Source organism: Microcaecilia unicolor, chromosome 2 (assembly GCF_901765095.1).
Source record: "Microcaecilia unicolor chromosome 2, aMicUni1.1, whole genome shotgun sequence".
Taxonomy (NCBI): Eukaryota; Metazoa; Chordata; class Amphibia; order Gymnophiona; family Siphonopidae; genus Microcaecilia; species Microcaecilia unicolor.
This window is the reverse complement of record NC_044032.1, coordinates 643,538,825-643,565,990: the sequence shown is the minus strand read 5'-3', so window position 1 is coordinate 643,565,990 and position 27,166 is coordinate 643,538,825. Positions and strand designations below refer to the sequence as shown.

Sequence of the window (27,166 nt, the reverse complement as noted above, 5' to 3'; positions counted from 1 at the left end):
TCGACACCGGTCACCTTCCCGCATCGGTACCGAGAGCTCTGGGTCGCCAAGGGAGTCGGCACCCAGTAGGCATCGGCACCGGGAGGACCGCTCACCCTCTGTTCAGGAGGTGTCGATGCGCTCCACGTTGGACAGCCCGGAACAGACTCTGACCTCGACGCCTGCATCGGCTTCCATGTCTTTCTCCACAGCCGCTCTGCACGAGAGTCTCCGGGCCGTTCTCCCGGAGATCCTGGGAGAGCTGTTGCGCCCTTCCTCTTCGGTACCGGGGGTGCTTGCGCCTCCGATACCGTCGAGTGAGGCGCCGGCTGGCCCCTTGCCCGGGGTGAGGTGTACCGACTGCGGCCGCCTCCCAGGAAGGCTCCCCGACGACGTTGGCGGAGGGAGCTTCGCCGGTGCTGGCGAGGGAGTCTACCTCTCGATGCTCCCACCGTGGCCGTGTTTCCACGGAGTCGAGTCGGGCACGGCTTCAGACACAGGTTCATGAACTTGTGTCTGATACCGATGGTGAGGCCTCGTGGGAGGAGGAGGAGGACATCAGATATTTCTCTGACGAGGAGTCTGATGGCCTTCCTTCTGATCCCACTCCCTCCCCTGAAAGGCAGCTTTCTCCTCCCGAGAGTCTGTCTTTTGCGGCCTTTGTCCGTGAGATATCTACGGCCATCCCCTTCCCGGTGGTCGTGGAGGATGAGCCCAGAGCTGAAATGTTTGAGCTCTTGGACTATCCTTCTCCACCTAAGGAAGCGTCCACAGTACCCATGCATCATGTCCTAAAAAGACATTGCTGGCGAACTGGACCAAGCCTTTAACTAATCCCCACATTCCCAAGAAGATCGAGTCCCAGTACCGGATCCATGGGGACCCAGAGCTGATGCGCACTCAGTTGCCTCACGACTCTGGTGTGGTGGATCTGGCCGTAAAGAAGGCTAAGAGTTCTAGGGAGCATGCTTCGGCGCCCCCGGGCAAGGACTCTAGAACCTTAGATTCCTTTGGGAGGAAGGCCTACCATTCTTCTATGCTCGTGGCCAAGATTCAGTCCTACCAGCTCTACACGAGCATCCATATGCGGAACAATGTGCGGCAGTTGGCGGGCTTGGTGGACAAGCTCCCTCCTGAGCAAGCCAAGCCGTTTCAGGAGGTGGTCAGGCAGCTGAAGGCGTGCAAAAAATCCCTGGCCAGATGGGTATATGATACCTTTGATGTTGCGTCCAGGGCCGCTGCTCAAGGTGTGGTGATGCGCAGACTCTCATGGCTGCGTGCCTCCGACCTGGAGAATAGGATCCAGCAGCGGATTGCGGACTCCCCTTGCCGAGTGGACAACATTTTTGGAGAAAAAGTCGAACAGGTGGTAGAACAGCTCCACCAGCGGGATAACACTTTCGACAAGTTCTCCCGGCGGCAGCCTTCAGCACCTACCTCCTCAGGTAGACGTTTTTATGGGGGAAGGAAGACTGTTCCCTACTCTTCTGGTAAGCGTAGGTACAATCCTCCTTCTCGACAGCCTGTGGCCCAGGCAAAGCCCCAGCGCGCTCGCTCTCGTCAGCAGCGTGCACCTCAGCAAGGCCCCACGGCTCCCCAGCAAAAGCAGGGGGCGAGCTTTTGACTGGCTCCAGCAGAGCATAGCCCACATCAACGTATCCGTGCCGGGCGATCTGCCAGTCGGAGGGAGGTTGAAAGCTTTTCACCAAAGGTGGCCTCTTGTAACCTCCGACCGTTGGGTTCTTCAAATAGTCCGGCAAGGATACACCCTCAATTTGGCCTCAAAACCTCCAAATTGCCCACCGGGAGCTCAATCCTACAGCTTCCAGCACATGCAGGTACTTGCAGAGGAACTCTCCGCCCATCTCAGCGCCAATGCGGTCGAGCCCGTGCCATCCGGGCAAGAAGGGCTGGGATTCTATTCCAGGTACTTCCTTGTGGAAAAGAAAACAGGGGGGATGCGTCCCATCCTAGACCTAAGGGCCCTGAATAAATATCTGGTCAAGGAAAAGTTCCCTGGGCACCCTTCTTCCCATGATTCAGGAAAACGATTGGCTATGCTCTCTGGACTTGAAGGATGCCTACACGCACATCCCGATACTGCCAGCTCACAGGCAGTATCTGCGATTTCAGCTGGGCACACGTCACTTCCAGTACTGTGTGCTACCCTTTGGGCTCGCCTCTGCGCCCAGAGTGTTCATGAAGTGACTGGCTGTAGTAGCAGCGGTGCTTCGCAGGCTGGGAGTGCACGTGTTCCCCTATCTCGACGATTGGCTGGTGAAGAACACATCCGAGGCAGGAGCGCTACAGTCCATGCAGATGACTATTCGCCTCCTGGAGCTACTGGGGTTTGTGATAAATTATCCAAAGTCCCACCTTCTCCCAGTGCAAAGACTCAAATTCATAGGAGCTCTGCTGGATTCTCGGATGGCTCGTGCCTATCTCCCAGAGACGAGAGCCAACAACTTGTTGTCCCTCATCTCTCGGGTGCGAGCGTCCCAGCAGATCACAGCTCGGCAGATGTTGAGATTGCTGGGCCACATGGCCTCCACAGTTCATGTGACTCCCATGGCCTGCCTTCACATGCGATCTGCTCAATGGACCCTAGCTTCCCAGTGGTTTCAAGCTGCTGGGGATCTAGAAGACGTGATCCACCTGTCCACGAGTTTTCTCAAATCCCTGTATTGGTGGACGATTTGGTCCAATTTGACTCTGGGATGCCCTTTCCAAATTCCTCAGCCACAGAAAGTGCTGACTACGGATGCGTCTCTCCTGGGGTGGGAAGCTCATGTCGATGGGCTTCACACCCAGGGAAGCTGGTCCCTCCAGGAACGCGATCTGCAGATCAATCTCCTGGAGTTACGAGCGGTCTGGAACGCTCTGAAGGCTTTGAGATCGGCTGTCCCATCAAATTATCCAAATTCAGACAGACAACCAGGTTGCCATGTATTACATCAACAAGCAGGGGGGCTCCGGATCTCGCCCCCTGTGTCAGGAAGCCGTCAGCATGTGGCTCTGGGCTCGCCGTTATGGCATGTGGCTCCAAGCCACATATCTGGCAGGCATAAACAACAGTCTGGCCGACAGGTTGAGCAGGATTATGCAACCTCACGAGTGGTCGCTCAACTCCAGAGTAGTGCGCCAGATCTTCCAGGTGTGGGGCACCCCCTTGGTAGATCTCTTTGCATCTCGAGCCAACCACAAGGTCCCTCAGTTCTGTTCCAGACTTCAGGCCCACGGCAGACTGGCATCGGATGCCTTCCTACTGGATTGGGGGGAAGGTCTGCTGTATGCTTATCCTCCCATACCTCTGGTGGGGAAGACTTTGTTGAAACTCAAGCAAGACCGAGGCACCATGATTCTGATTGCTCTGTTTTGGCCGCGTCAGATCTGGTTCCCTCTTCTTCTGGAGTTGTCCTCCGAAGAACCGTGGAGATTGGAGTGTTTTCCGACCTTCATCACACAGGACGAAGGGGCGCTTCTGCATCCCAACCTCCAGTCTCTGGCTCTCACGGCCTGGATGTTGAGAGCGTAGACTTTGCCTCTTTGGGTCTGTCAGAGGGTGTGTCCCGCATCTTGCTTTCTTCCAGGAAAGATTCCACTAAGAGGAGTTACTTCTTTTTAAGGAAGAAGGTTTGCCGTCTGGTGTGACAGCAAGGCCTTAGATCCTTGCTCGTGTCCTACACAGACCCTGCTTGACTACCTTCTGCACTTGTCTGAGTCTGGTCTCAAGACCAACTCTGTAAGGGTTCACCTTAGCGCAATCAGTGCATACCATTACCGTGTGGAAGGTAAGCCGATCTCAGGACAGCCTTTAGTTTTTCGCTTCATGAGAGGTTTGCTTTTGTCAAAGCCCCCTGTCAAACCTCCTACAGTGTCATGGGATCTCAGTGTTGTTCTCACCCAGCTGATGAAACCTCCTTTTGAGCCACTGAACTCCTGCCATCTGAAGTACTTGACCTGGGAGGTCATTTTCTTGGTGGCAGTTACTTCAGCTCGTAGAGTCAGTGAGCTTCAGGCCCTGGTAGCCCAGGCCCCTTACACCAAATTTCATCATAACAGAGTAGTCCTCCGCACTCACCCTAAGTTCTTGCCGAAGGTAGTGTCGGAGTTCCATCTGAACCAGTCAATTGTCTTGCCAACATTTTTTTCCCCGTCCTCATTCCTGCCCTGCTGAACGTCAGCTGCACACATTGGACTGCAAAAGAGCATTGGCCTTCTATCTGGAGCGGACACAGCCCAACAGACAGTCCGCCCAATTGTTTTTCTTTTGATCCCAACAGGAGGGGAGTGGCTGTGGGGAAACGCACCATATCCAATTGGCTAGCAGATTGCATTTCCTTCACTTACGCCCAGGCTGGGCTGGCTCTTGAGGGTCATGTCACGGCTCACAATGTCAGAGCCATGGCTGCGTCAGTGGCCCACTTGAAGTCAGCCACTATTGAAGAGATCTGCAAAGCTGCGACGTGGTCATCTGTCCACACATTCACATCTCATTACTGCCTGCAGCAGGATACCCGACGCGACTGTCTGTTCGGGCAGTCAGTGCTTCAGAATCTGTTCGGGGTTTAGAATCCAACTCCACCCCCCTAGGCCCATGTTTTATTCTGTTCCAGGCTACACTCTCTGTTAGTTGGATAAGTTGTTAAGTCAATGTCAGTTATGTCCTCGCCGTGCGAGGCCCAATTGACCATGTTTGTTGTTTTGAGTGAGCCTGGGGGCTAGGGATACCCCATCAGTGAGAACAAGCAACCTGCTTGTCCTCGGAGAAAGCGAATGCTACATTCCTGTAGAAGGTATTCTCCGAGGACAGCAGGCTGATTGTTCTCACAAACCCGCCCGCCTCCCCTTTTGAGTTGTGTCTTCCCTTGTCTTTGTCTTGCTACATACGGGACTGATGAACACGAGCCGGTTCGGGTGGGAAGACGGCCGCGCATAGGCGCGCGAGGACTAGCAAAGGCCTTTGCTACTGAAGTTTCCGATTGGAGGGGCTGCCGTGGACGTCACCCATCAGTGAGAACAATCAGCCTGCTGTCCTCGGAGAATACCTTCTACAGGTATGTAGCATTCGCTTTGTTGTGTTCCTGGGTTAAGGCATTTAGGTTGGATCGTTGGGGTATGCCTTTTCGAACAGGTTAGTCTTTAGGAGTTTCCGGAAGTTTAGGTGATCGTGTGTTGTTTTCCCTGTGATTGGTAATGGGTTCCATAGTTGCGTGCTTATGTACGAGAAGCTGGATGCATAGGTTGATTTGTATTTGAGTCCTTTGCAGCTTGGGTGGTGGAGATTTAGGTATGTTCGTGTTGATCTTGTTGTGTTTCTGGTTGTAGGTCTATGAGGTCTGTCATGTATACTGGGGCATTGCCGTAGATGATTTTATGAACCCAAAGGTGAGTCCTAAGGGCGGCTGAACAATTAAGTATAAACTGTGTTGTTTCTGACTTGCTTTGGGTCCTGCTAATCTGTCTTTTGCAGAGTACAGAAGAAAATGATTTTAGTTTTACTAGAATTTTTACTGCTTGTAGTATTTGGCTTTCTTGTGGGGGGGGCGAGGGGGGGTCAAGGTGACTGCAGCATGGCAAAGGCTGGGAGCTGGGATGGAGGAGATTACTTGCGGAGGGGACGGGCGGGGACAGGTTTGATTACTGTCCCAGTGCAACTGTTGAGACCCTGAGCTGGCCTTGAATCGAGGCATCTGGTTCCCTCCCAGGTGCTGGAATACCTGGGAGTCTGCTTCAGCATTACCCAGGGGATGGTGTTCCTCCCAGAGTACAAGGTGGAGAAGCTTTGAACACAACAGTTCAGATTGTGCGAGCTCTCTGTTCCCATAGTATGGGACCGTTTGCAGCTGCAGGGCTCCATGGCTGCAATGTTGGAGGTACTGCTTTGGGCGAGGGCTCTGTTTGCCTTGGTGGGCTCTGGTCTTGCAGGACTTCCACCATCCTCTGCCTCTTTCACCCAAGGCGAGAATTGGTCTGGACTGGTAGGACAGCCTAGCTCACCTCATTGGGGGGGGGGGGGTGCTGCTGGATCCCCCACATTAGGTACTTATCACCACAGATACATGTCCTATTGAAGTACCTGTTGAATGGTAGGTGGGATGCCCAATCCTTGCCAGCTGATAAGATCTGCTGCCTGGAACTGCTCCAGTGCTGCCTTCTTTCCAGACACCAGCACTGGTATGCATGCTCAGTTTGTGCATGAACTGAGCATGTACGAGGAGTGCCAGTTTCGGCAGCTGGAAAGGAGGCCGCTGATTTTCTTTGCTGCTGGGGCTGTTTGGGGGTAGAGGATCTTATCAGCTGGTAGGGATTGAGTATCCTCGCCAGCAAAGGTAAAATTATTAATAGGTTGTGTGTCCTCCAGTCCCACTCCTGGGTCCCCCCCCTCCAAAAAAAAATGTTGGATCCTGGCTACGTCACTACTACAAATGTCAACAAATGCTTAGTTTGATTCTGGGGTTCTTTTTGTTTCATAGGCTGCTCCTATTAACCTGGAGATCATGAAGCGAGGTCGGCTACCTAGCAGTAGTGAAGAGTCAGAGGAAGACAATGACAGTAAGTGCTGCTCCTTTTTGTGTTGTGTTTTGTAATTTTTGGTGTGCCTTAAAACCATATTTCTCTGTACGGCAGCTTAAACTATGTGTGCAGTGCATGCATGTGTACCTCAAGGATTGCTAGGCAAAAGGAAACCATGGGCTTCTTTTACAAAGCCATGCTAGTGATTAGTGGTTTGCCAAATACTACTACTACTACTACTTAACATTTCTAGAGTGCTACTAGGGTTACGCAGCGCTGTACAGATTAACAAAAAAGGACAGTCCATGCTCCAAGGAGTTTACAATCTAATGGGCGAAATGTCAAGTAGGGGTAGTCCAGATTTCCTGAATAGAGGTATGATGGTGCCGAAGGCAACATTGAAGAGGTGGGCTTTGAGCAAGGCTTTGAAGATGGGCAGGGAGGGGGCCTGGCGTATGGGCTCAGGGAGTTTATTCCAGGCATGGGGTGAGGCGAGGCAGAAAGGGCGGAGCCTGGAGTTGGCGGTGGTGGAGAAGGGTACTGACAGGAGGGATTTGTCTTGAGAACGGAGGTTACGGGTAGGAATGTAAGGGGAGATGAGGGTAGAGAGGTAGGGAGGAGCTGTAGATCGAGTGCATTTGTAGGTTAAAAGGAGAAGCTTAAACTGTATTCGGTACCTGATCGGAAGCCAGTGAAGTGACTTGAGGAGAGGGATGATATGAGTGTACCAGTTCAGGCAGAAGATAAGACGTGCAGCAGAGTTTTGAATGGACTGAAGGGGGGATAGATGGCAAAGTGGGAGGCCAGTGAGGAGTAGGTTGTAGTAGTCAAGGCGAGTGGTAATGAGAGCGTGGATGAGGGTTCGGGTGGTGTGCTCAGACAGGAAGGGGCGAATTTTGCTAATGTTATAGAGGAAGAAGCGACAGGTCTTGGCTATCTGCTGGATATGCGCAGAGAAGGAGAGGGAGGAGTCAAAGATGACCCTGAGGTTGCGGGCAGATGAGACTGGGACGATGAGGGTGTTATCAACAGAGATAGAGAGTGGAGGGAGAGGAGAAGTGGGTTTGGGAGGGAAGACAATAAGCTCGGTCTTGGCCATGTTCAGTTTCAAGTGGCGGTTTGACATCCAGGTCGCAATGTCGGCTAAGCAGGCCGATACTTTAGCCTGGGTTTCTGCAGTGATGTCTGTGGAGAGATAAAGCTGGGTGTCATCAGCATAAAGATGATATTGGAACCCATGGGAGGAGATTAAGGAACCCAGGGAGGAGGTGTAGATTGAGAAAAGAAGGGGTCCAAGGACAGATCCTTGAGGAACTCCAACAGAGAGCGGGATGGGGGTGGAGGAAGAACCCTGAGAATGTACTCTGAAGGTACGGTGGGAGAGATAAGAGGAGAACCAGGAGAGGACAGAGCCCTGGAACCCAAGTGAGGACAGTGTGGCGAGAAGTAAGTTATGATTGACAGTGTCAAAAGCGGCAGATAGGTTGAGGAGGATAAGGATGGAGTAGTGACCTTTGGATTTGGCAAGGAACAGGTCATTGCAGACTTTAGTGCCGTTTCCGTCGAGTGTAGGGGGTGAAAGCCGGATTGAAATGGATCGTGGATGGCGTGAGAGGATAGAAAATCAAGGCAACGGCTGTGAACGGCGCATTCAAGTATCTTGGAGAGGAAGGGTAGGAGGGAAATGGGGCGGTAGTTGGAGGGACAGGTAGGGTCAAGTGATAGTTTTTTGAGGAGTGGTGTGACCACAGCATGCTTGAAGGTGTCAAGGACAGTTGCAGTGGAGAGAGAGAGGTTGAGGATATGACAGATTGGGGGGGGGGGGTGACAGTAGGAGTGATGGTGTTAAGTAAGTTGGTGGGGATGGGGTATGAGGAACAGGTGGTGCATTTCGAAGAGGAGAGAAGATAGGCAGTTTCCTCTTCGGTGATATTGGGAAAAGAGGAGAAGGAGGCCTGGGTTGGTTGGTTGAGGGAGTGTGTTGGTTGAGGGAGGGTGAGGAGGAGGAGAAGATGGTTTGGAGGTGAATTTGAGGTTGATTTTCTGCACCTTGTAGCGAAAGTAGTCCGCCAGTGATTGAGGAGAGAGTGAGTGAGGGGGGGTGGGTGGGAGCGGAGGGCACTTTGAGGAGGGAGTTAAGGGTGACGAAGAGACGACGGGGGTTAGAACTGAGGGAGTTAGTCAATTGGGTGTAATAGTCCTGTTTGGTGAGGAATAGGGAGGACTGGAAGGAGGATAACATGAATTTACAATGAATGAAATCGGTGTGGGTGCGAGATTTCCTCCAGAGGCATTCAGCCGATCAGGCGCAGGAGCGAAGGTATCGGGTGCAAGAGGTCAGCCAGGGCTGGGGATTAGTACGCCTTATGGGACGGGAGATGGACGGTGCAAGGGCGTCGAGAGCAGAGGAGAAGGTGGCATTGTATGTGGAGACAGCCTTGTCGACAGTCTCGGAGGACATGATGGAAGGGAGGAGATCAGAGATAGTAGAGGATAAGGTGGGAGGGTCGACCGCCTGGAGATTCCTAGAAGTAGTGATTAGTATTGGGCGGGACTGAGGGGGGCAAATGTGACAAAGCCCATTTAGTTCCAATGAGCTTTGTTGTATTTGGCACGTGGTAAGCACCAAGTGCTGCGGCTTTGTAAAAGTAGCCTCATGTTAGGTGTTATTGATTGTTCTGTATTTGCTAACGAGTTCAATTACATTTTCTTGATGATATGGAATGTTTAAAGTAGTAGAGCTACTTGGGTTACTCAGAATTACTCAGAATGACTTATTTCTTTTAAAAAGAACATTTTTCTTTTTTTGAAAATTCCCTGTGAGGATATAAATGTGATGAGTGCATCAGGAATTGGTCCAAGGCTAGCTCTATTTATTTAATCTTTCCATAGCGTCCCACAGATTAATCCAGAGACTTGGGGTTATGTCCCTCTTCCAGCAGGTGGTGATAGAGAGAACTTCAGAGGTTTACTATATGTGGTCATGTTCAGCCCCTTAACCTCAGAATTCTCTCTTATCTAGCAGGTGGATGTGGATGGTCCTGACCGTGAAGCACTGGATTGCTTAGCTCCTGGCCTGATTCCCCAGGTCCGGTAGAGCTTTTGGGGTTGAGGTGGTCCAGGCTTAGGATCTAGGTGTACACCTGGTGGCGCCAGGTCCCTCCCTTCCTCCCCTTATTGGTCCCCTTCTAGTCTGCCTTGAGATACCTTGACTGAGATTTGCTCCAGCTCTCGCCTCTTGTTAAAAAAACAAAACATCGCATAGCAGGCTCGTGGTAGTTCATAGTTCTGGCTGTGGTGTGAGGGGATCAAACTTGCTTCCGGTAGCATATTCCCTAAGGTGTGGGGGGCGGGGTGCATATTTTTATGATGACGTTGCCGGCATGTGATACTTTATATGTATACCCGAGTTTGATTTGTCCTTGTCTTTCTCAGGGCACAGACCATAGAAGTCTGCCCAGTACTGTTCTTGTACTAAGTTCTGAAGCTAACATCGAAGCCCCTTAAAATTTACACTCCAGCCCATCCCTATCTATTCAGTCACGATCAGGGTGTAGACCATAGAAGTCTGCTCAGCTCCCGTTTTGCTTCCCAATTACCGGTGTCACCACCCAATCTCCGCTAAGATTCCACGGAACCATTCCTTCTAAACAGGATTCCTTTGTGTTTATCCCACGCATGTGTGAATTCCATTACCGTTTTCATCTCCACCACCTCTGGCAGGAGGGCATTCCACATATCTACCACCCTCTCCATGAAAAAATACTTCCTGACATTACTCCTGAGTCTGCCCCCCTTCAACGTCAATTCGTGTTCTACCGCCTTCCCGTCTCCGGAAAAGGTTAGTTTGCTGATTAATACCTTTCAAATATTTGAACGTCTGTATCATATCACCTCAGTTTCTCCTTTCCTCCAAGGTATACATGTTCAGGTCAGCAAGTCTTTCCTCGTACGGTTTGCAATGCAAATTCCATACCATTTTTGTAGCTTTTCTTTGCACCACTTCCAGTCTTTTTACATCTTTAGCAAGATACGGCCTCCAAAACTGAACACAGTACTCAAAGTGGGGCCTCACCAACGAGTTTTAGAGGGGCAACAACACTTCCTTCCTTAGCGTCCCTCCGGACCGGACCAGGATTGGACTCTTAGGTTGTGCTCGCCTACCAGCAGGTGGAGACTGAGAAAAAACTTGTGACTCTGGAGAGCCAATAAGAGCCCTGGTCATGTGACCCTAGCCCCAGTATTTTCTCAGTCTCCCAGCAGGTAGGAAGCGAGCCCATTAGTCTCTCTCTTTATCTTTCTCTTTTAGAGGTTAATAAGAACAACAATGCTAGCTCTTCTTCTGTGCCTAGGAATTCTCTGTTAGACGCTGGGCAGGTAGGGATTTCTTTTCCTTTCTTTCTTTTACAGCCTCTGGGGGTGTTAAACTCGGGGTGCCCCCGGGTCCCTCCCCCTTCCTCCCCATCTCCCATACGTAGCTGGGAAGGGCTACCCTTTGTTTAGCAAGGTGTAGGCCTCTGGGAGAGGCAGCCACTCTGGAAAGTCCCACATTTTTAACCAGCAAGCTCAGTTGATTAAAAAAAAACAAAAAACAAAAAAACAGACTGCTATTTTATTTCTCTTCAGCACTGTTCTTTTCTAGTTCGGCTGTATTGTTTGGCCATTTTTAATAGGCAGCCATTTGTTACTCTAAAGGAATTAAAAGAAAACGAAATTAAGACAAGAAGCTTTTTCCTTCTCCAGACATTTGCTGGCAGGCAGCTCTTTCTTAGCTCAGCTTTTAAAATATATATGTATATACATGTATATATATATAGATATATGGATATATAGATCTATATAGATATATTTATATATTAATAAGTAGTCATTCCGTGTCAAGTGGACCAATTTTAAAGGTTGTCCCCACCTCACCATCTCAGATTTTGATGAAATTTGGTACATAGTTTCTTTATGATAAAAAACTAAGCTGTGCAAAACTTTAGTTCAAAAGACTAAAAATTGGAGGTTCTAGGGGACCTCAAGTAAAGGGTTGCAAAATGTCGCCTGAGCAAAAATGACATTTTGGGCCAACTTCCAGAAGCTGTAAAACTGGAAGGTTTAGTAGTACAAGGGGGATATTTGGAGAACCTGCACTAATTTTAGGGCTTAATGAACTGGCAAAACCCCATGTTCCTAGTCCTCTTACTTTTTGAATGGTTTAGGCTCAAACTTTGCCAAAAAAAACGGCAAAAATCAATTTACAGTGATGTTGAGGCTGCTGTAGTTTCTAAACTAGTTGGCCTTTCAGGTTGATTTTTGGTAGGTGTACTAAATGCAGGGCTGTAATGAGGCATTCCAATTTGCAGCACTTTCCTTCAAGTGGTTGAAAAATTATAAGCGTTCAAAGTTGGTATAAAAAGCATTTTTGCCCATTTTGGGCTATCTTTGATGCCCTTGATCTCCAGTGGGACAGCTTCAATATTCTTTCTTTTAGCACCATTAGAAAGAGCAGATTTCCTTCTATCAGAATATGTAGTTTTCATTTTGGAGTCTCTCCATATAAGGATTGCAAAAAAAGTGTTTTTTTGGCCAGTATTGTTGAATGATAGATGAAACGGATATAGGGCCCATCAATGTTTCTAATTGCTGTATAAGTCACTCAGTTGCTTTAAGCATGCGTTGGTCCATGGTGGCTATGCCACTACCAATTCAATAGGAAGTGGCAACCTCATCGCCAAGAGGTCACGCCCGATAGCAAGGCAAGTCCAGCCACTTGGCACAGGTTCCCAAGCCTGAAGGTGGGCATCTTACTTGAGGTTCCCAAGCCTCATTTGGTTGTCTTTGCCTAGTTTCTCAAGCCTAATGGGGGTGTCTTAATGGTTCCCAAGTAAAACCTCAGTGCTGAAGTGACAAGAATTTTTCACTGATAAGTTTCACTGCTGTTTCTGGAAACGTATACTGTCGTCCAAGTGTGTAGTTGCTGGTACTGGAAGAACTGCTAGAATATGCTGTTCAGAAATCCAACAAGAATCTTTTCTGCTAGGCCAGTGAAATGATCGTGCAGGCCCGCATGGATGCATAAAGTTGACCAAGGCATCATGTTCTTCAAATGATGTGTCACAGACATTGCCAATCCACCATTTGTTGTCATAAACACAGGCAACATACTGCCCAGGCTGAAGTTGAGACACATTTATGCCAGGTACACTCACTGGGTCATCCGACTGACAAAGTTTGACAACAAATGAGGAGGAATCATTTGACATTCTACTGACTGAAATTTGGTTCAAGTCAATGGGAATAAACTGGTGATTTAGTTCCAGCAACTGTGGAAGCTTTACTGAATCTTTCCTCTTGTGCAGATCTTGAAGATTCAATTTCATCCTTGGAAACAAAAAAGAACTTGATTTTATTTATTTTTTGATCACAAAATTCAAACAAGCCTTGTGCTGTGAGAATTTGGCTATTTTTAGGTCGTTGCAAACTAGCCTGAGCAGCTAGTCGCTTTGTTGTACCACCTATGGCATCACATGGTGACTTGCCATGGCTTCTGCCAAAGAAATTCCACTGTGCACTTATTCCAAATTCTGTTTGATGATAGCACAAGTTGGCAAAGTTTTTGAAGTTCTTGTATTGTGCAGCTGAGCCATCACTAAAGTATGTTACATATGTTATTTCTCCAATTTTGCTTTTCAAGAACGCGATTAATTTTTCCAAGAATGCATGTACAGCAACTGCATCATGCCGCAAGATGTCACTTATGCAAACACTTATGCACTGAATTTCACTTGAAGCATCACGGAAGTACCCAACAAATGGATGCAGTGTAGCTTGACTGTTTTCCCAGTGGAAACCTTGAACAGCATCTTGGACAATAAAGGAGTAGTTTTCAGCAAAGTCCAAGAGAACAACAATTTCACAAGGATTTAGGTTTTCTTTAAGTATTGTGTCTGATGTTTGGAAATGTAATGGTGAATTGACAGGTTTGAAACATTCAATGCAAGCTCAGATACAAAATCATCAACATACATTTGTTTGGTCTCCAGTGTGGTGCGATCTGTATGAACCCACTGCTTAAACTCGATTGTTTCACCTGGGTCAGCATCAATGAACACTTCTGTCAGGTAATTTTCAAGCACATCTTTACCTGGACATATTTCACACCTGTGAAGCATGCATTCTTTGCATTCCAAATTGCACACAGTTTTAGCCATCAGTGCTTTGTAATCTTCGTTCAGCAGATGGCTTCCAGCAAGCATAAGCTTCACATTTTGATGAATGACACAAACACACACTGAATGCATACCAGATGAGCCAACAGTGACACACCATTTTGGCCTTAGCTCACAAAATTTGGAAAAACCCACTTCTGGCCCATTTCGAGTACGATATGCAACATACATTTCTTTTAGATTGCTAAGCAGCAAGTGCTTTCGCATTTGAATTTTTTCAGTGCCAGTTCTGACAGAGACAAAATCTTTTTTCCCTAGGCACAGTCTACTGAATTCATCATCTTCAAAAAAGCCAAGAATTTTTTTTTCTGTTTCTTCTGGTAAAACTTTACCTTTCTTCTTGTCTGGTTTTGCCAGAATTCCACAAACTGATTTCAGATTTCTTGCTTTTTTAACCATTCTAGTTGAAACCATGAATTCTGAGGCAGTTCTTTGAATAGACCAGCTGTTTGGTGCTAAAGTTAGTATTTGCAGTTTTTCTGCATGATTTGCTGAAACTTGGACTTTGTTTTTCAACTCGTTTAGCAGGTCATCCATAATCAGAACATTTGTCACATTTCTGACTGGTAGAATGTCTAAGCCACCAGCAACTGCAAGATGATGACTCTGAAAGTATTTTGCACTTGCCTGATTTTGCGCTTGGTGTAGCCTCGTACATCACGCTTGCTGACTTTTTTGAACTTTAATGGAGAAAAACCAAGAGATGTCAAACTTGTGTTCAACTTGCCAGAAATGTCACTGTGTTCATCATCTGCTGCTGTTGATGATGATAAAGAATCAGCAGCTCTGTTACTGACGTCTTTTCGACAAGATGGACATAGTTTCTGACCCGGCACAAATATTTTGCTTGTTAAGGCCTTTAGCTGGGCTGCTAGTGTGTCATCCAGCACTCTTAAGCCCCTTTTTGCATTATGACCACCTTTGGAAAATGGGTTACAGCAGGTTCTGTGCAAAAATTCAAACTTTTTCAACAGTAAGGATTCATGATGAAGGCAAATAGTTGATCCAGCATAGAAAAGTTGACCAGAATGCTCTTGTAACAACTTCTGTTGATCAGGCAGAAGCTCTTCAATTAATTTCAAACCTTTATTTTTATTGTATGTCAGTAAATGACACTCTGATGTACTTGAACAGCCAACTGAGCAAAGTGGAAATTCATCTGATCTTTCTGGATCCATTGATGACCATTAGCATCAGTTCAACAAACGCGTTTATTCTTGCAATCAGGTTTTCAATGGGTAAAATTTTACTTCAGTCTAAAGTGATTAATATCTTCATTTGTGGCATTTAATTCAATATAAATGAGCCTGTCGGTGCAGGTGCGAGTTTCTTCAACAAGAAGTATGTATACAATGGTTTCCACCCTATTTTTTAGTTTACTTGAACACAGTTTTATAACATAATATTTAAAGAAAACTTCTTTAGCCAGTTAGACTTGGCCAGTTATGATTGGTGAACCCTGTTGCAAGGCAGAATTGTTTTTCATTGCCCAATTGTATGCTTCTGGTACCTCCTGGCTCCTGAGTGTCTGTTGCTAGGCTTACTTTGATGCCTACAGTTCACTAAGAGGTCAAACTGTAGCAAGGGTGAAGAAACACCAGCAACAGACACTCAGACGCCTTGCAACAGGGTCCACCAATCATAATTGGCCAAGTCAGTCATCCTAACTGACTGCAGTTTTCTTTAAACCTGTCATGAAACCTGGCCTCATCCTTCCACATCCTAAAAAACATTCCTGTTTTTTTAGTTTTCTTGAATACAGTTTTATAACATAATGTGTTCTTTATTTTAAAAAATTGGTGCTTTTTGAAAGAAGAATCACTTTTACTACACTTGTATCAAGGGTGTAGTGAAGAAATCACAGGCTGCTGCCCGCAAACATTTGAGGGCATTTTTGCAATCCTTATATGAAGAGACTCCAAAATGAAAACTACATATTCTGATAGAAGGAAATCTGCTCTTTCTAATGGTGCTAAAAGAAAGAATATTGAAGCTGTCCCACTGGAGATCAAGGGCATCAAAGATAGCCCAAAATGGGCAAAAATGCTTTTTATACCAACTTTGAACGCTTATAATTTTTCAACCACTTGAAGGAAAGTGCTGCAAATTGGAATGCCTCATTACAGCCCTGCATTTAGTACACCTACCAAAAATCAACCTGAAAGGCCAACTAGTTTAGAAACTACAGCAGCCTCAACATCGCTGTAAATTGATTTTTGCCGTTTTTTTTGGCAAAGTTTGAGCCTAAACCATTCAAAAAGTAAGAGGACTAGGAACATGGGGTTTTGCCAGTTCATTAAGCCCTAAAAGTAGTGCAGGTTCTCCAAATATCCCCCTTGTACTACTAAAACTTCCAGTTTTACAGCTTCTGGAAGTTGGCCCAAAATGTCATTTTTGCTCAGGCGACATTTTGCAACCCTTTACTTGAGGTCCCCTAGAACCTCCAATTTTTAGTCTTTTGAACTAAAGTTTTGCACAGCTTAGTTTTTTATCATAAAGAAACTATGTACCAAATTTCATCAAAATCTGAGATGGTGAGGTGGGGACCCCTGGTCCACTTGACACGGAATGACTCTACTAGCGAATTATTCAGCGTCTGTGTCTTTAAAGGGGCAATTTTTTTTCTTCACAATTATTTTCCTCAGTTTTCTTACATATAAAAAAAAAAAAAAGCGCGAATCGCTTAGGCACGGGCACGCTCTCCTCCGATCTGTCGACAAAGCTCATGTTGAGACGTGCTGTTTATCAGTGTCGGAGGAGAGGCTAAAGTTTTTGCTATTTCCTGCTTTGTCGCCGTCGTCTCTGCCTTCGTGTCCTCCATGTTTTTCTTCTTCGATCCTCGTTCTTTTTTACTTTTGGCGCAATAGGACGCCATTTTTGAATGCAGCGGCAGTTTCATTTCCGCGGAAGCGTTGCTTTTATTATGCTTTAGTTTTGAGACTGTAGAAGAATGGAGATATTGTTTCTGGGATAGTCTGGAGATTTGCAGGAGAGAGGTGTTTCCCTCGGGGTCTTTTTCTTCTAAAGACTTTCAGCTTCAGTTCCTATTGTTCTCTCTATGTAAGGTATTCGGTGCTGCGTGTGTCTGGTTCCGCTATTCATATGTTAAAAATAATATTTTGATTGTCCCTTATGCTTTTATTCTTAGGTGGCCCCTATAGGGGATGACTGTATGTTTTGGTTTACTACTACTTACGCAGCGCTGTACAAATGAACATGAAGAGACAGTCCCTCTAAATTGGACAGATGAAACAGACTGCATTTGGACAGTCTGTTTGCCTTTTGACGGTGCGTAGCTAGTGCACGGGGAGGATTTCCTTCTTAGTATGTTTGCTTTTTCTCATCTCAGGTATCCTAAATTTTTCCTTAGGCATGGTGGCAGTCAGGCATTCATTTAGCTGCACTTTCTATAAAAACAAACAAAAAAAAAAACCCCAGCTGCAGTGTGGTGCAATTGTTTTTTCTGAACTATTTCTGTAAGATGTGTCTGTGTGTGTGTATATTATACTATATAATGTATAGTAGTACTGCCACACTGGAAAAGGGCCTAGAGTCCATCGAGTCCAGCTTCCTAGCTACGAAAGCGGTCAATTCAGGCCAAGGGTGTCTGGTAAGCTTCCTAAACGTTCAAACATTCTATAGAAAACAAATCATTTATACATTTTGTTCAATTCAGTTTCCCGCGAATTGGCGTCAAGCGCTCGGGGATATTTATTTATTTTTTTGTTGCAGTTGTATCCCATGTTCCATTTCATCATGCATGATGAAAATATATAGGAGATTGTACATTTAGTATTGCATAAGGACCTTGGGAGTCATTAAGTGGCAAAGAAAATATACTTTGTGTGGTATAGGATCTTGGATGTTTCTTCTGATATATGAGTTTCAAGGGTATATTGTGTAACTGCAGCGGCTGGCAGTTTATCTGGACCTTCACTCAAGTCTGCAATAAATATAGCATTGAGAGATTGTACACATTCTGGTTTTTTGTCCAGTATGCCCTTTCATAGCATCTACTATCTTTTTCTCTTGCTTACAGACCTTATGTTCTTGTCTCAAGCTTTCTTGGAGTCAGATACAGTCTCATACTTTCTTACAGTCAGATACAGTCTTGTATTCTCCGCCTTCACCAGAAAGGCTATGGCACAAATTCACCACCTTTTTTCTGTTTATAATATTTTTCCTTTCTTTTTTTCTTTTCGTGCTCTGCTCTCTCATTCCAGAGCTTCTTTTCATTTGGAAGGGGATTTTGTTTTCACTTCCTGGGCATTTTTGCCATCACTACGTTGGGCCCAATACAGGTTGTAATTACCACATTCATCTCTATTGGGTGTGGGTCCGTATATCTCACTATGGCAGGAGAAAAGACCATGATGCGAGGATGATGACAAGGTCCACATTACCAGTTTTATTGTCCTGCTCTTTCGTAGCGGTGCTCATGAAACAAGGGCTCCTCGTTTCATCCTTTCCTGGACGACCGGTTCATGACAGAACGTCTTATTGGCAGAGTTGTCATGTCACGCACAGGGGGGTGCATTTTTCTGCTGACTCTAGGTTGGGTGGTGAATGTTGCCAGGTTTATCATTTCTTCTCTCCTTTGTTTTCTCATGTGATCTCATTAGATTTCATTACATATTTCTGCTTTTCTCTCTTTGTTTGGTCAAGCTGGAGCAGAGTATTCTGTCTTCTCTACATGCATCCCACTTTCTGTTTCTAGCGCCCAAGAAGGAATTTTTCTTCATTATATTTCGAGTCTCAGTAGTCTCCTTTGACAACTTTTCACTTCTTCAATGTCATGGACATGGGAATATTTGTCTAACTCTGGGAGAGTGTTTTTTTTCTTTCCCTACTGGATAGCGAGGTGGTGAGAGTCTGACTGACAATGCCTTAACAGTAGCTTAGGTCATTTGTCAAAGTACAATGAAGAATCTACTCTTCACATGGCATGTGGTTGGATTTAAAAAACAAAACGCATTGTGTGTATTTTTTCTCTTGGATTTCACTCTTCTTTCAGGGGAAGAGACTCGCATCTTCTGGGCTTTGTCAGCAGATAGTACCTTAATGGGATGTCCCTCTTCTACAATTTTTTGTTGTCGCTTTGACCTCACGTATGCTTCGCTTAGTCTCTTGCTGCAAAGACAACGGCAGGAGTACATTTCCTCTGGCAGCAGGGATCTTACGGTCTTCTTCTTCTCTATCTTTTTCCTCGATATTTTCTCTTGGGTTATGACTTTCTTTACATCTCTCTGATATTCTCTCACCTCTCATATATTCTCTCCTATCTGGTTATCTTTTTCCTCGATATTTTCTCTTGGGTTATGACTTTCTTTACATCTCTCTGATATTCTCTCACCTCTCATATATTCTCTCCTATCTGGTTATTTTTCTCGGATAGAATCCCTCAGTTGCCTATGTAGTCTTTAGAGTGCGGCACTCTGGTCTGCTGGTTGAGATTGAGCATCCTCTCTGTAGGTATGTTTCGAGAATATAGACAGTGGACAATTTTCTACATAGGTACATGTGTATTACCACATTTTCGGCTATGATAATTTATTTAATTGTACTCTTGTTTTCACCTTTTTAGTTTCAGGTGATCAGGTACTTTCTCTCTGTCAGTTTTTTCTTTCTTCCAATCTGCTGTTAGGTCGGCTAGGATATCTGTAGGAGTGGTAGTTCAGCATTCCTGTTGCCATTTTTCTCAGCTGAGGTGGATTCTTGGCAGATTTTTGTTTCGAGGCGGCTCTGCCTTTAGCTTTGCAATCTTTCTTTCAGCAGTTTTTTTCTCTTTCTAGAGTCTCCCTGTCCTTCGCGCTGCACAGCTAGTGCGGTAGGTAGGGGACAATAGTCATCGTCGCTTGGACTTGTAGGGTTTTTTTGTTTGTTTTGTAGTCATCCTATTTGGTTTGGTGGCGGCTCTTGGATCTTCATGCTTTTGGCTTTGTATTCATCCTAGTCTGTTTTCAGGTACTCTTCCGCGTTCTCAATGTCAGTCCCTCCCGTAAGATTACTGCTTTGGTACTTCCCAAGAGTCCAATCCTGGTCCGGTCCGGAGGGACGCTAAGGAAGGAGAAATTAGACCTTACCTGCTAATTTGCTTTCCTTTAGTCCCTCCGGACCGGACCAGGCCCCTCCCATGTTTTGTCATTTTTTTCAGCGTAATAGTAAGATAAATAAATAGATAATTTAAAAAACCCCAAAACATCAAGCTTGTATATTTAGCATTTTCAGTGACCCATGCCACATCTCTAGTTGGAGTTGCGGGTGGGTTCCGTTGCTGCTATATATGTGTACGTATGTATGTATGTATCTATACAACTTTAAGGGGACCTTACCGCTTCTCTGGTGGGAGTTGCTGGTGACCTATACTTCAAGTGAGCCGTACCACTTCTCTGGTGAGAGTTGCTGGTGAGCTATTATACAAGTGGGCCATACCACTTCTCTGGTGAGAGTTGCTGGTGAGCTATTATACAAGTGGGCCATACCACTTCTCTGGTGAGAGTTGCTGGTGACCTATACTTCAAGTGAGCCAAGTGAGTCATACCTCTTCTCTGGTGAGAGCTGTGGGTGAAGTATGATACAAGTGGCCTATACCACTTCGCTGGGGACAGTTGCTGGTGACCTATACTACAAGTGGGCTATACCTCTTCTCCAGTGCTGGTGAGCTACAATATGAGTGAGCCATACCACTTCTCTGGTGGGAGTTGCTGGTGAGCTATAATACAAGTGAGCCATACCACTTCTCTGGTGAGAGTTGCTGGTGAGCTATAATACAAGTGGCCCATACCACTTCTCTGGTGAGAGTTGTTGGTGAGCTCTAATACAAAAGGGGCCATACCGTTTCTCTGGTGAGAGTTGCTGGTGAGCTCTAGTACTTGGCTTTGTCGAGGAATTTGTGGCTGCTAGGATTCCATACGGCACAGAAGGTTTCTCTCTTTCTTTTCTGCTTGGTTAGTCAAATACTGAGGCTAGGGTCACATGACCATGGCTCTTATTGGCTCTCCAGAGTCACAAGTTTTTTCTCAGTCTCCACCTGCTGGTAGGCGAGCACAACCCAAGAGTCCAATCCTGGTCCGGTCCTGAGGGACTAAAGGAAAGCAAATTAGCAGGTAAGGTCTAATTTCTCCTTTCCTCTGTTGGTTATGCCCCTCTCTACGCAGCCCAGCATCCTTCTGGCCACGGCCGTCGCCTTGCCACATTGTTTCTTCACCTTCAGATCCTCCAACACCAACACCCCAATGTCTCTCTCCTGAGTTGAGCTTACTAATCTCTCCCCTCCTATCTGGTGTCTCTCTTTTGGGTTTCTGCACCCCAAGTGCATCACGTTACACTTCTTGGCATTAAATGTTTTTAATTTTATTTTTATTACATTTGTACCCCGCGCTTTCCCACTCATGGCAGGCGCAATGCGGCTTACATATTATGTACAGGTACTTATTTGTACCTGGGGCATTGGAGGGTTAAGTGACTTGCCCAGAGTCACAAGGAGCTGCCTGTGCCTGCAGTGGGAATCAAACCCAGTTCCCCAGGACCAAAGTCCACCACTCTAACCACTAAGCCACTCCTCCACTCCAAATTTTAACTCACTACTATATCTAAGAATTAAACAAATGATTCAAAAATGACAACTCACTACAGAAGACATCACTTACAACGTAATGTGTGTATTGATGTGCTCAGTTCGTAACTATTCCAACCATTATATCCCTAAAAGGAATATGTGGTAGTGTCACAGAAGGAACCATCCTAGCACATTAGGTGTTCCACCCCCTTACATTGTGTATGTACATACAACCCGAGCCAGCCTAAGCTCCTCTAATGTTGATCAATTCTGAAATACTAAACATTAAAATAAAGCATGTATACACACTTATATACTGCAATCTGTAATAAATACTAATTGCTGCATACTCATCTATACCCTGGTTAAATATTCGGTATACATGGCATTATGAATGTTGGATTACTCAAAATACATACAACACAATTTTCTTGATATTAATACATAAGGAGATATAATACAACATGTGCTAGAGAATATTGAGTGTAACACCCCACATGTACTTCCCTTTGGGATATAGTGTGCTCGTGCTCAGTCTTCACATACTCCACTCATAGTCCATCCTATTCAATCTGTGGCTGTGAGGATGTGAGCTTGTGAGGGCTGGCATGGGACATCATATGGTTCTTTGCCACTGTGCGTGGACCGTGGGGCATGGTGGGGCAAGGAAGTGAGTGTTGTAGGGACTCGTGCATTTGGCAGTCAGTTCCATTGTTTAATCAATGGGAATTGAGGGGCGGGGCTCCGAGTATTTACAGAGTGCGGGAAACATGACGTCACACGCTCTGAGTTGTGAGAAGGTGGAGTTCTGATGGGGACCCGCTCGGGGTTTGTGTCCGACATTGTTTTTGTGGAAAATTTTGTAAGTTGTTTGAATTTCTGAATGTTGATTTAGGATCTCGAGGTAAACTGTGTGTTCCAGCGCGTGTGGGTTAGCCTTTTGGTTATTGTTGTCTTTGTTTGTAGATTCCCTTTCTGATGATGCAGCGCGAAACTCGGCCAGAGTCAAAGGGAACCTTCATTTGAAATTAACAGATTGAATAGGATGAATGGACTATGAGTGGAGTATGTGAAGATTGAGCACGAGCACGCTATATCCCAAAGGAGAGAGGTAATGGCTGCTGAGAGACTAACTCGTGCTGGGAGCAGTGAGGCATCGAGTGGATCTCCACCTGCCTCGAGGCCTCCTGTTATGCAGGTCCCCCGGGACCGACCTTCGTTGGACCCGGCCCCGAGGAGACGTGAGGATTCCACCTCCTCCTCATCGGTACCGAGGAGTCTCAATAACAGGCGTCTAGCGAAGGCTAAGAAGCACCGTCATCGTTCTCTTTCGATGCACGGTACTGGGAGCTCCGGGGCGTCGAGAGAGTTCGCATCCGAGAAGTGTCGGCACTGAGAGGACTGCTCCCCCTCGATACAGGAGGGCAGATGAGTCGGCCTCCTGGCAGCCTGGAACCTGCTCCCGAGCCTCCACGGATTCTGACACTGCCTGTTCAGGCCCTGCAGCCTTCTCTGATGGCGGCTCTAGACGAGCGTATCTGGGCCGTGTTTAGAACTTTTGGATTACTGCGACAGTCAGCTTTGGTGTCGGGGGTGCTTGCACCTTCTGTACCATCTGCTGCACCGGTGTCTGTCCCTTCTCCTGTGGTGAGGTCTCCGACTGTGGTGCTGCCTGCGGCATCTGTGTCAGCTGCCATCCAATTCGACTCCCCTTCAATGTCTGTGGAGGGAGCTTCGCTGCAGTCGGATCGGGCGTCGACTTTTCGACATCACCACAGAGGACTATAAATGCTAAATAGTAGTAGTAGAGGACATCGTTCCTCGATGTCAAGGCAAGTCCAGTGTCGGAGTACCTTGACACAGGTTCTATTCAACACTCTGCAGGAGCGCTTGTGGGAATCGGAGGAAGATCCCAGGTACATCTCTTCTGATGAGTTCTTTGGGATTCCTTCTGATCCTTCCCCTCTGCTGGAAAGAAGATTATCTCCACCCAAGAGTCTGTCTTTTTCCTCCTTTGTCCGGGAAATGGCTACGGCTATTCCCTTCCCTGTGGAGGTTGAGGATGAGCCCAGGACTGAGATGCTAGAGTTCCTGGTTTATTCTTCTCCACCGAAAGAGGCTGTGACAGTCCCTCTGTATAAGGTACTGAAGGAAGTCCTTATGTGAAACTGATCCGCCCCTCTGTCTGGCCCTGTGGTTCCCAAAAAAGCTGAATCTCAATATCGGATCCACGGTGAACCTGGGTTGATGGATGATCCATGGTGGTGGATTCTGCTCTCAAGAGAGCTAGGAGTACTAGATACTATGCTTCGGAGAAAGACGTGTCGGCCGCCAAGATCCAGTCTTACCAGCTCTTCACAAGTGTCCATTTACGAAATTCGATACAGCAACTGTTGGGCTTGGCGTCCCATCCTAGACCTAAGGGGCCTGAACAAATATCTGGTTCGAGAAAAGTCCAGGATGGTTTCCCTAGGCACCCTTCTTCCCATGATTCAAGAGAACGATTGGCTATGCTCTCTGGATTTAAAGGATGCTTACATACACATCTCGATACTTCCAGCTCACAGGAGGTATCTTCGATTTCGGCTAGGAACACAGCACTTTCAGTACTGTGTACTGGACTTTGGTCTGGCATCTGTGCCCATGGTGTTCACAAAGTGCCTAGCTGTAGTCGCAGCATCGCTACGCAGACTGGGAGTGCATGTGTTCCCTTACCTCAACGATTGGCTGGTGAAGAGCACCTCGGAGGCAGGCGCTCTACAGTTCAAATGACTATTCAGGTGCTAGAACTACTGGGGTTCATGATCAATTACTCCAGGTCCCATCTCACCCTGGTTCGTAATTGGAATTCATTGCAGCACTGTTGAACACAGAGAGCTCGAGCTTATCTTCCCGAGGCGAAGACAGACAACCTCCTGTCCCTAGTGTCTATGGTTTGAGCGTCTCAACAGATCACGGCTCAGCAGATGTTGAGACTTCTGGGGCACATGGCTGCCACAGTTCATGTGACTCCCATGGCACGCCTACACATGAGATTAGCTCAGTGGAGCCTAGCTTCCCAGTGGTATCAAGCTGCAGGGAGTTTAGAGGATGTGATCCAACTGCTCACTAACTTTTGGAATTCCTTGCAGTGGTGGACGATTCGATCCAATTTGGCCTTGGGACGTCCATTCCAAATTCCTCAGCTACAAAAAGCGCTGACGATGGATGCATCCCTCCTGGGCTGGGGAGCTCATGTAGATGGACTTCATGCTCAAGGAGCTTGGTCTTTTCAGGAAAAAGATCTTCAGATCAATCTTCTGTAATTGTGAACGATCTGGAACGCTCTAAAGGCTTTCCGAGTCCAGCTGTCCAAGCAAGTCATATTGATTTAGACAGATAATCACTGAGCCATGTATTACACCAACAAGCAGGGGGCACCGGATCTTGCCCTCTGTGTCAGGAAACCGTCCAGATGTGGCTTTGGGCACGCCGTTTCGGCATGTTTCTTCAAGCCACTTATCTGGCAGGCGTAAACAGTCTGGCCAACAGACTGAGCAGGGTAATGCAACCTGACGAGTGGTCACTGAACATGGGTGTAGTCCACAAGATCTTCTGAGCGTGGGGCACCCCCTTGGTGGATCTTTTTGCCACTCAGATCAATCACAATGTGTCTCAGTTCCGGTCCAGGCTTCAGGCCCACGACAGACTAGCGTCAGATGCCTTTCTCCTGCATTGGGGAACAGGCCCTTCTGTATGCGTATCCTCTCATACCTCTAATTGGGAAGACTTTACTGAAACTCAAACAAGACTGCGGAACCATGATTCTGATAGCTCCCTTCTGGCCGTGTCAGATTTGGTTCCCTCTTCTTCTGGAGTTGTTCTCTGAGGAACCGTGGAGATTGGAAAGTTTTCCAACCCTCATCACCCAGAACGAGGGGTCACTTCTACATCCCAACCTCCAGTCCCTGGCTTTCATGGCCTGGATGTTGAGAACATAGAGTTTGCCTCCTTGGGTCTTTCAGAGGGTGTCTCCCGAGTCTTGCTTGCTTCCAGAAAAGATTCCACCAAGAGGTGTTACTCTTTCAAATGGTGGAGGTTTGCCGTGTGGTGTGACAGCAAGGCCCTAGATACTCTTTCTTGTCCTACACAGACCCTGCTTGAATACCTTCTACACTTGTCAGAGTCTGGTCTCAAGACCAACTCAGTAAGGGTTCACCTTAGTGCGATTAGTGCTCATCATCGCCATGTAGAAGGTAAGCCTATCTCTGGACAGCCTTTAGTTGTTCGCTTCATGAGAGAATTGCTTTTGTCAAAGCCCCCTGTCAAACCTCCACCAGTGTGGATCTCAACGTCATTCTCACCCAGGCTGCACTCTCAGTTGTTTATGGTTTCAGGTCAGTCTCTGTTATGTCCTCGAAGTTGTGAGGCCCAATTGACCAATGTTCATTGTTTTGAGTGAGCCTGGTTGCTAGGGATACCCCACATGTGAGAACAAGCAGCCTGCTTGTCCTCCGAGAATGCGAAGATGCTTACCTGTTGCAGGTATTCTCAGAGGACAGCAGGCTGATTGTTCTCACAAACCCGCCCTCCTCTCCTTTGGAGTTGTTATTGTTGTTTTCTTGTTTATATGCTTTTTGGTTAAACTGAAGAGGCACACTCAAGCAGCGGGCGAGAAGTCGTTTGCGCATGCGCAGTTCGCGCTGTGTGCGCGACGAAACTCTCTCGAAAGACTTTGATTTTATTTTGCTTGCAAAATTTTTTGTCGATTCCTGGGCCGTCGCTGACGTCAACCCACACGTGAGAACAATCAGCGTGTTGTCCTCTGAGAATACCTGCTACAGGTAAGTATCTTCGCTTTCTTTAGTCCATAGGATTAATATTCAATTTCACCAAGAGTAAGTTTTTTCCAGCACAAATCTTGGTGTACCTGGGAGTGATATTCTACTTAGGCTTGGGAAGTCCTTTCTTCATGTTGTTCCTCAGCAACAGATGCCAACCCAAGTCAGGTTGTACTTACCCTATCAGGTCCAGGGTTCTGGGAGTATGTTTAGGTTCTGGGTGCAATGTCTCTTCTTGGACATTCTTCCATGAGCCTGATTCCGCATCAGACCACTTCAGGGGTTCCTTCTCAGCTTTGGTCTCTATCTTTTGTTCCCTTCATTGTGTGTCCCCTTGTCGTTATACTGTTTGAAAGAGTGAAAAATCAATTCACTTTTACCCCTTCTACTTTACTTAAGATTTTGTAGACCTCAATCATATCCCCCCTCAGCTGTCTCTGTTCCAAGCTGAAGAGACTTAGCCTTTCCTCATATGAGAGGAGTTCCATCCCCTTTATCATTTTGGTTGCTCTTCTTTGAAACATTTCTAATTCTATTATATCTCTTTTGAGATGCGATGACCAGAATTGAATGCAATATTCAAGGTGAGGCCCCATCATGGAGCGATACAGAAGCATTATTATATTCTTGGTCTTAGCATCCTTTTCCTAATAATTCCTAGCATCCTGTTTGCTTTTTTTGGACGCCGCCACAAACTGGCGGAAGATTTTAGTGTATTGTCTACAATGACACCTAGATATTTTTCTTGGGTGCGGACTCCTCAGGTGTACCCTAGCATCAGAAAATTATGATTTGGATTATTCTTCCCAGTGTGCATCACTTTGCATTTGTGTACATTAAATTTCATCTGCCATTTGGATGCCCAGTCTTCTAGTTTCTTAAGGTCTTCCTGCAATTTTTCACAATCCGCATTCGTTTTGACAACTTTGAATAGTTTTCTGTCATCTGCAAATTTAATTACCTCACTTTTCTTGCGATTTCCATATCATTTACAGATATGTTAAATAGCACTGGTTCCAGTAGAGATCTCTTCGGCGCTCCACCCTCCTCGATTGAGAAAAAATGACCATTTAACTCTA

General features: G+C 46.6%; 1 protein-coding gene across 2 annotated transcripts in view; it reads left to right on the top strand.

Moving 5' to 3' along the window:
* Positions 1-27,166, top strand: part of JADE1 (jade family PHD finger 1) — a 348,115-nt gene that overhangs the window by 38,393 nt on the left and 282,556 nt on the right. For both annotated transcript variants that reach the window (XM_030191739.1, XM_030191738.1), the window contains exon 2: positions 6,456-6,534. In XM_030191739.1, coding sequence (XP_030047599.1) covers positions 6,480-6,534 — 55 coding nt within the window. In that variant the 5' untranslated portion in view covers positions 6,456-6,479. The remainder of the gene's footprint in view (positions 1-6,455; positions 6,535-27,166) is intronic.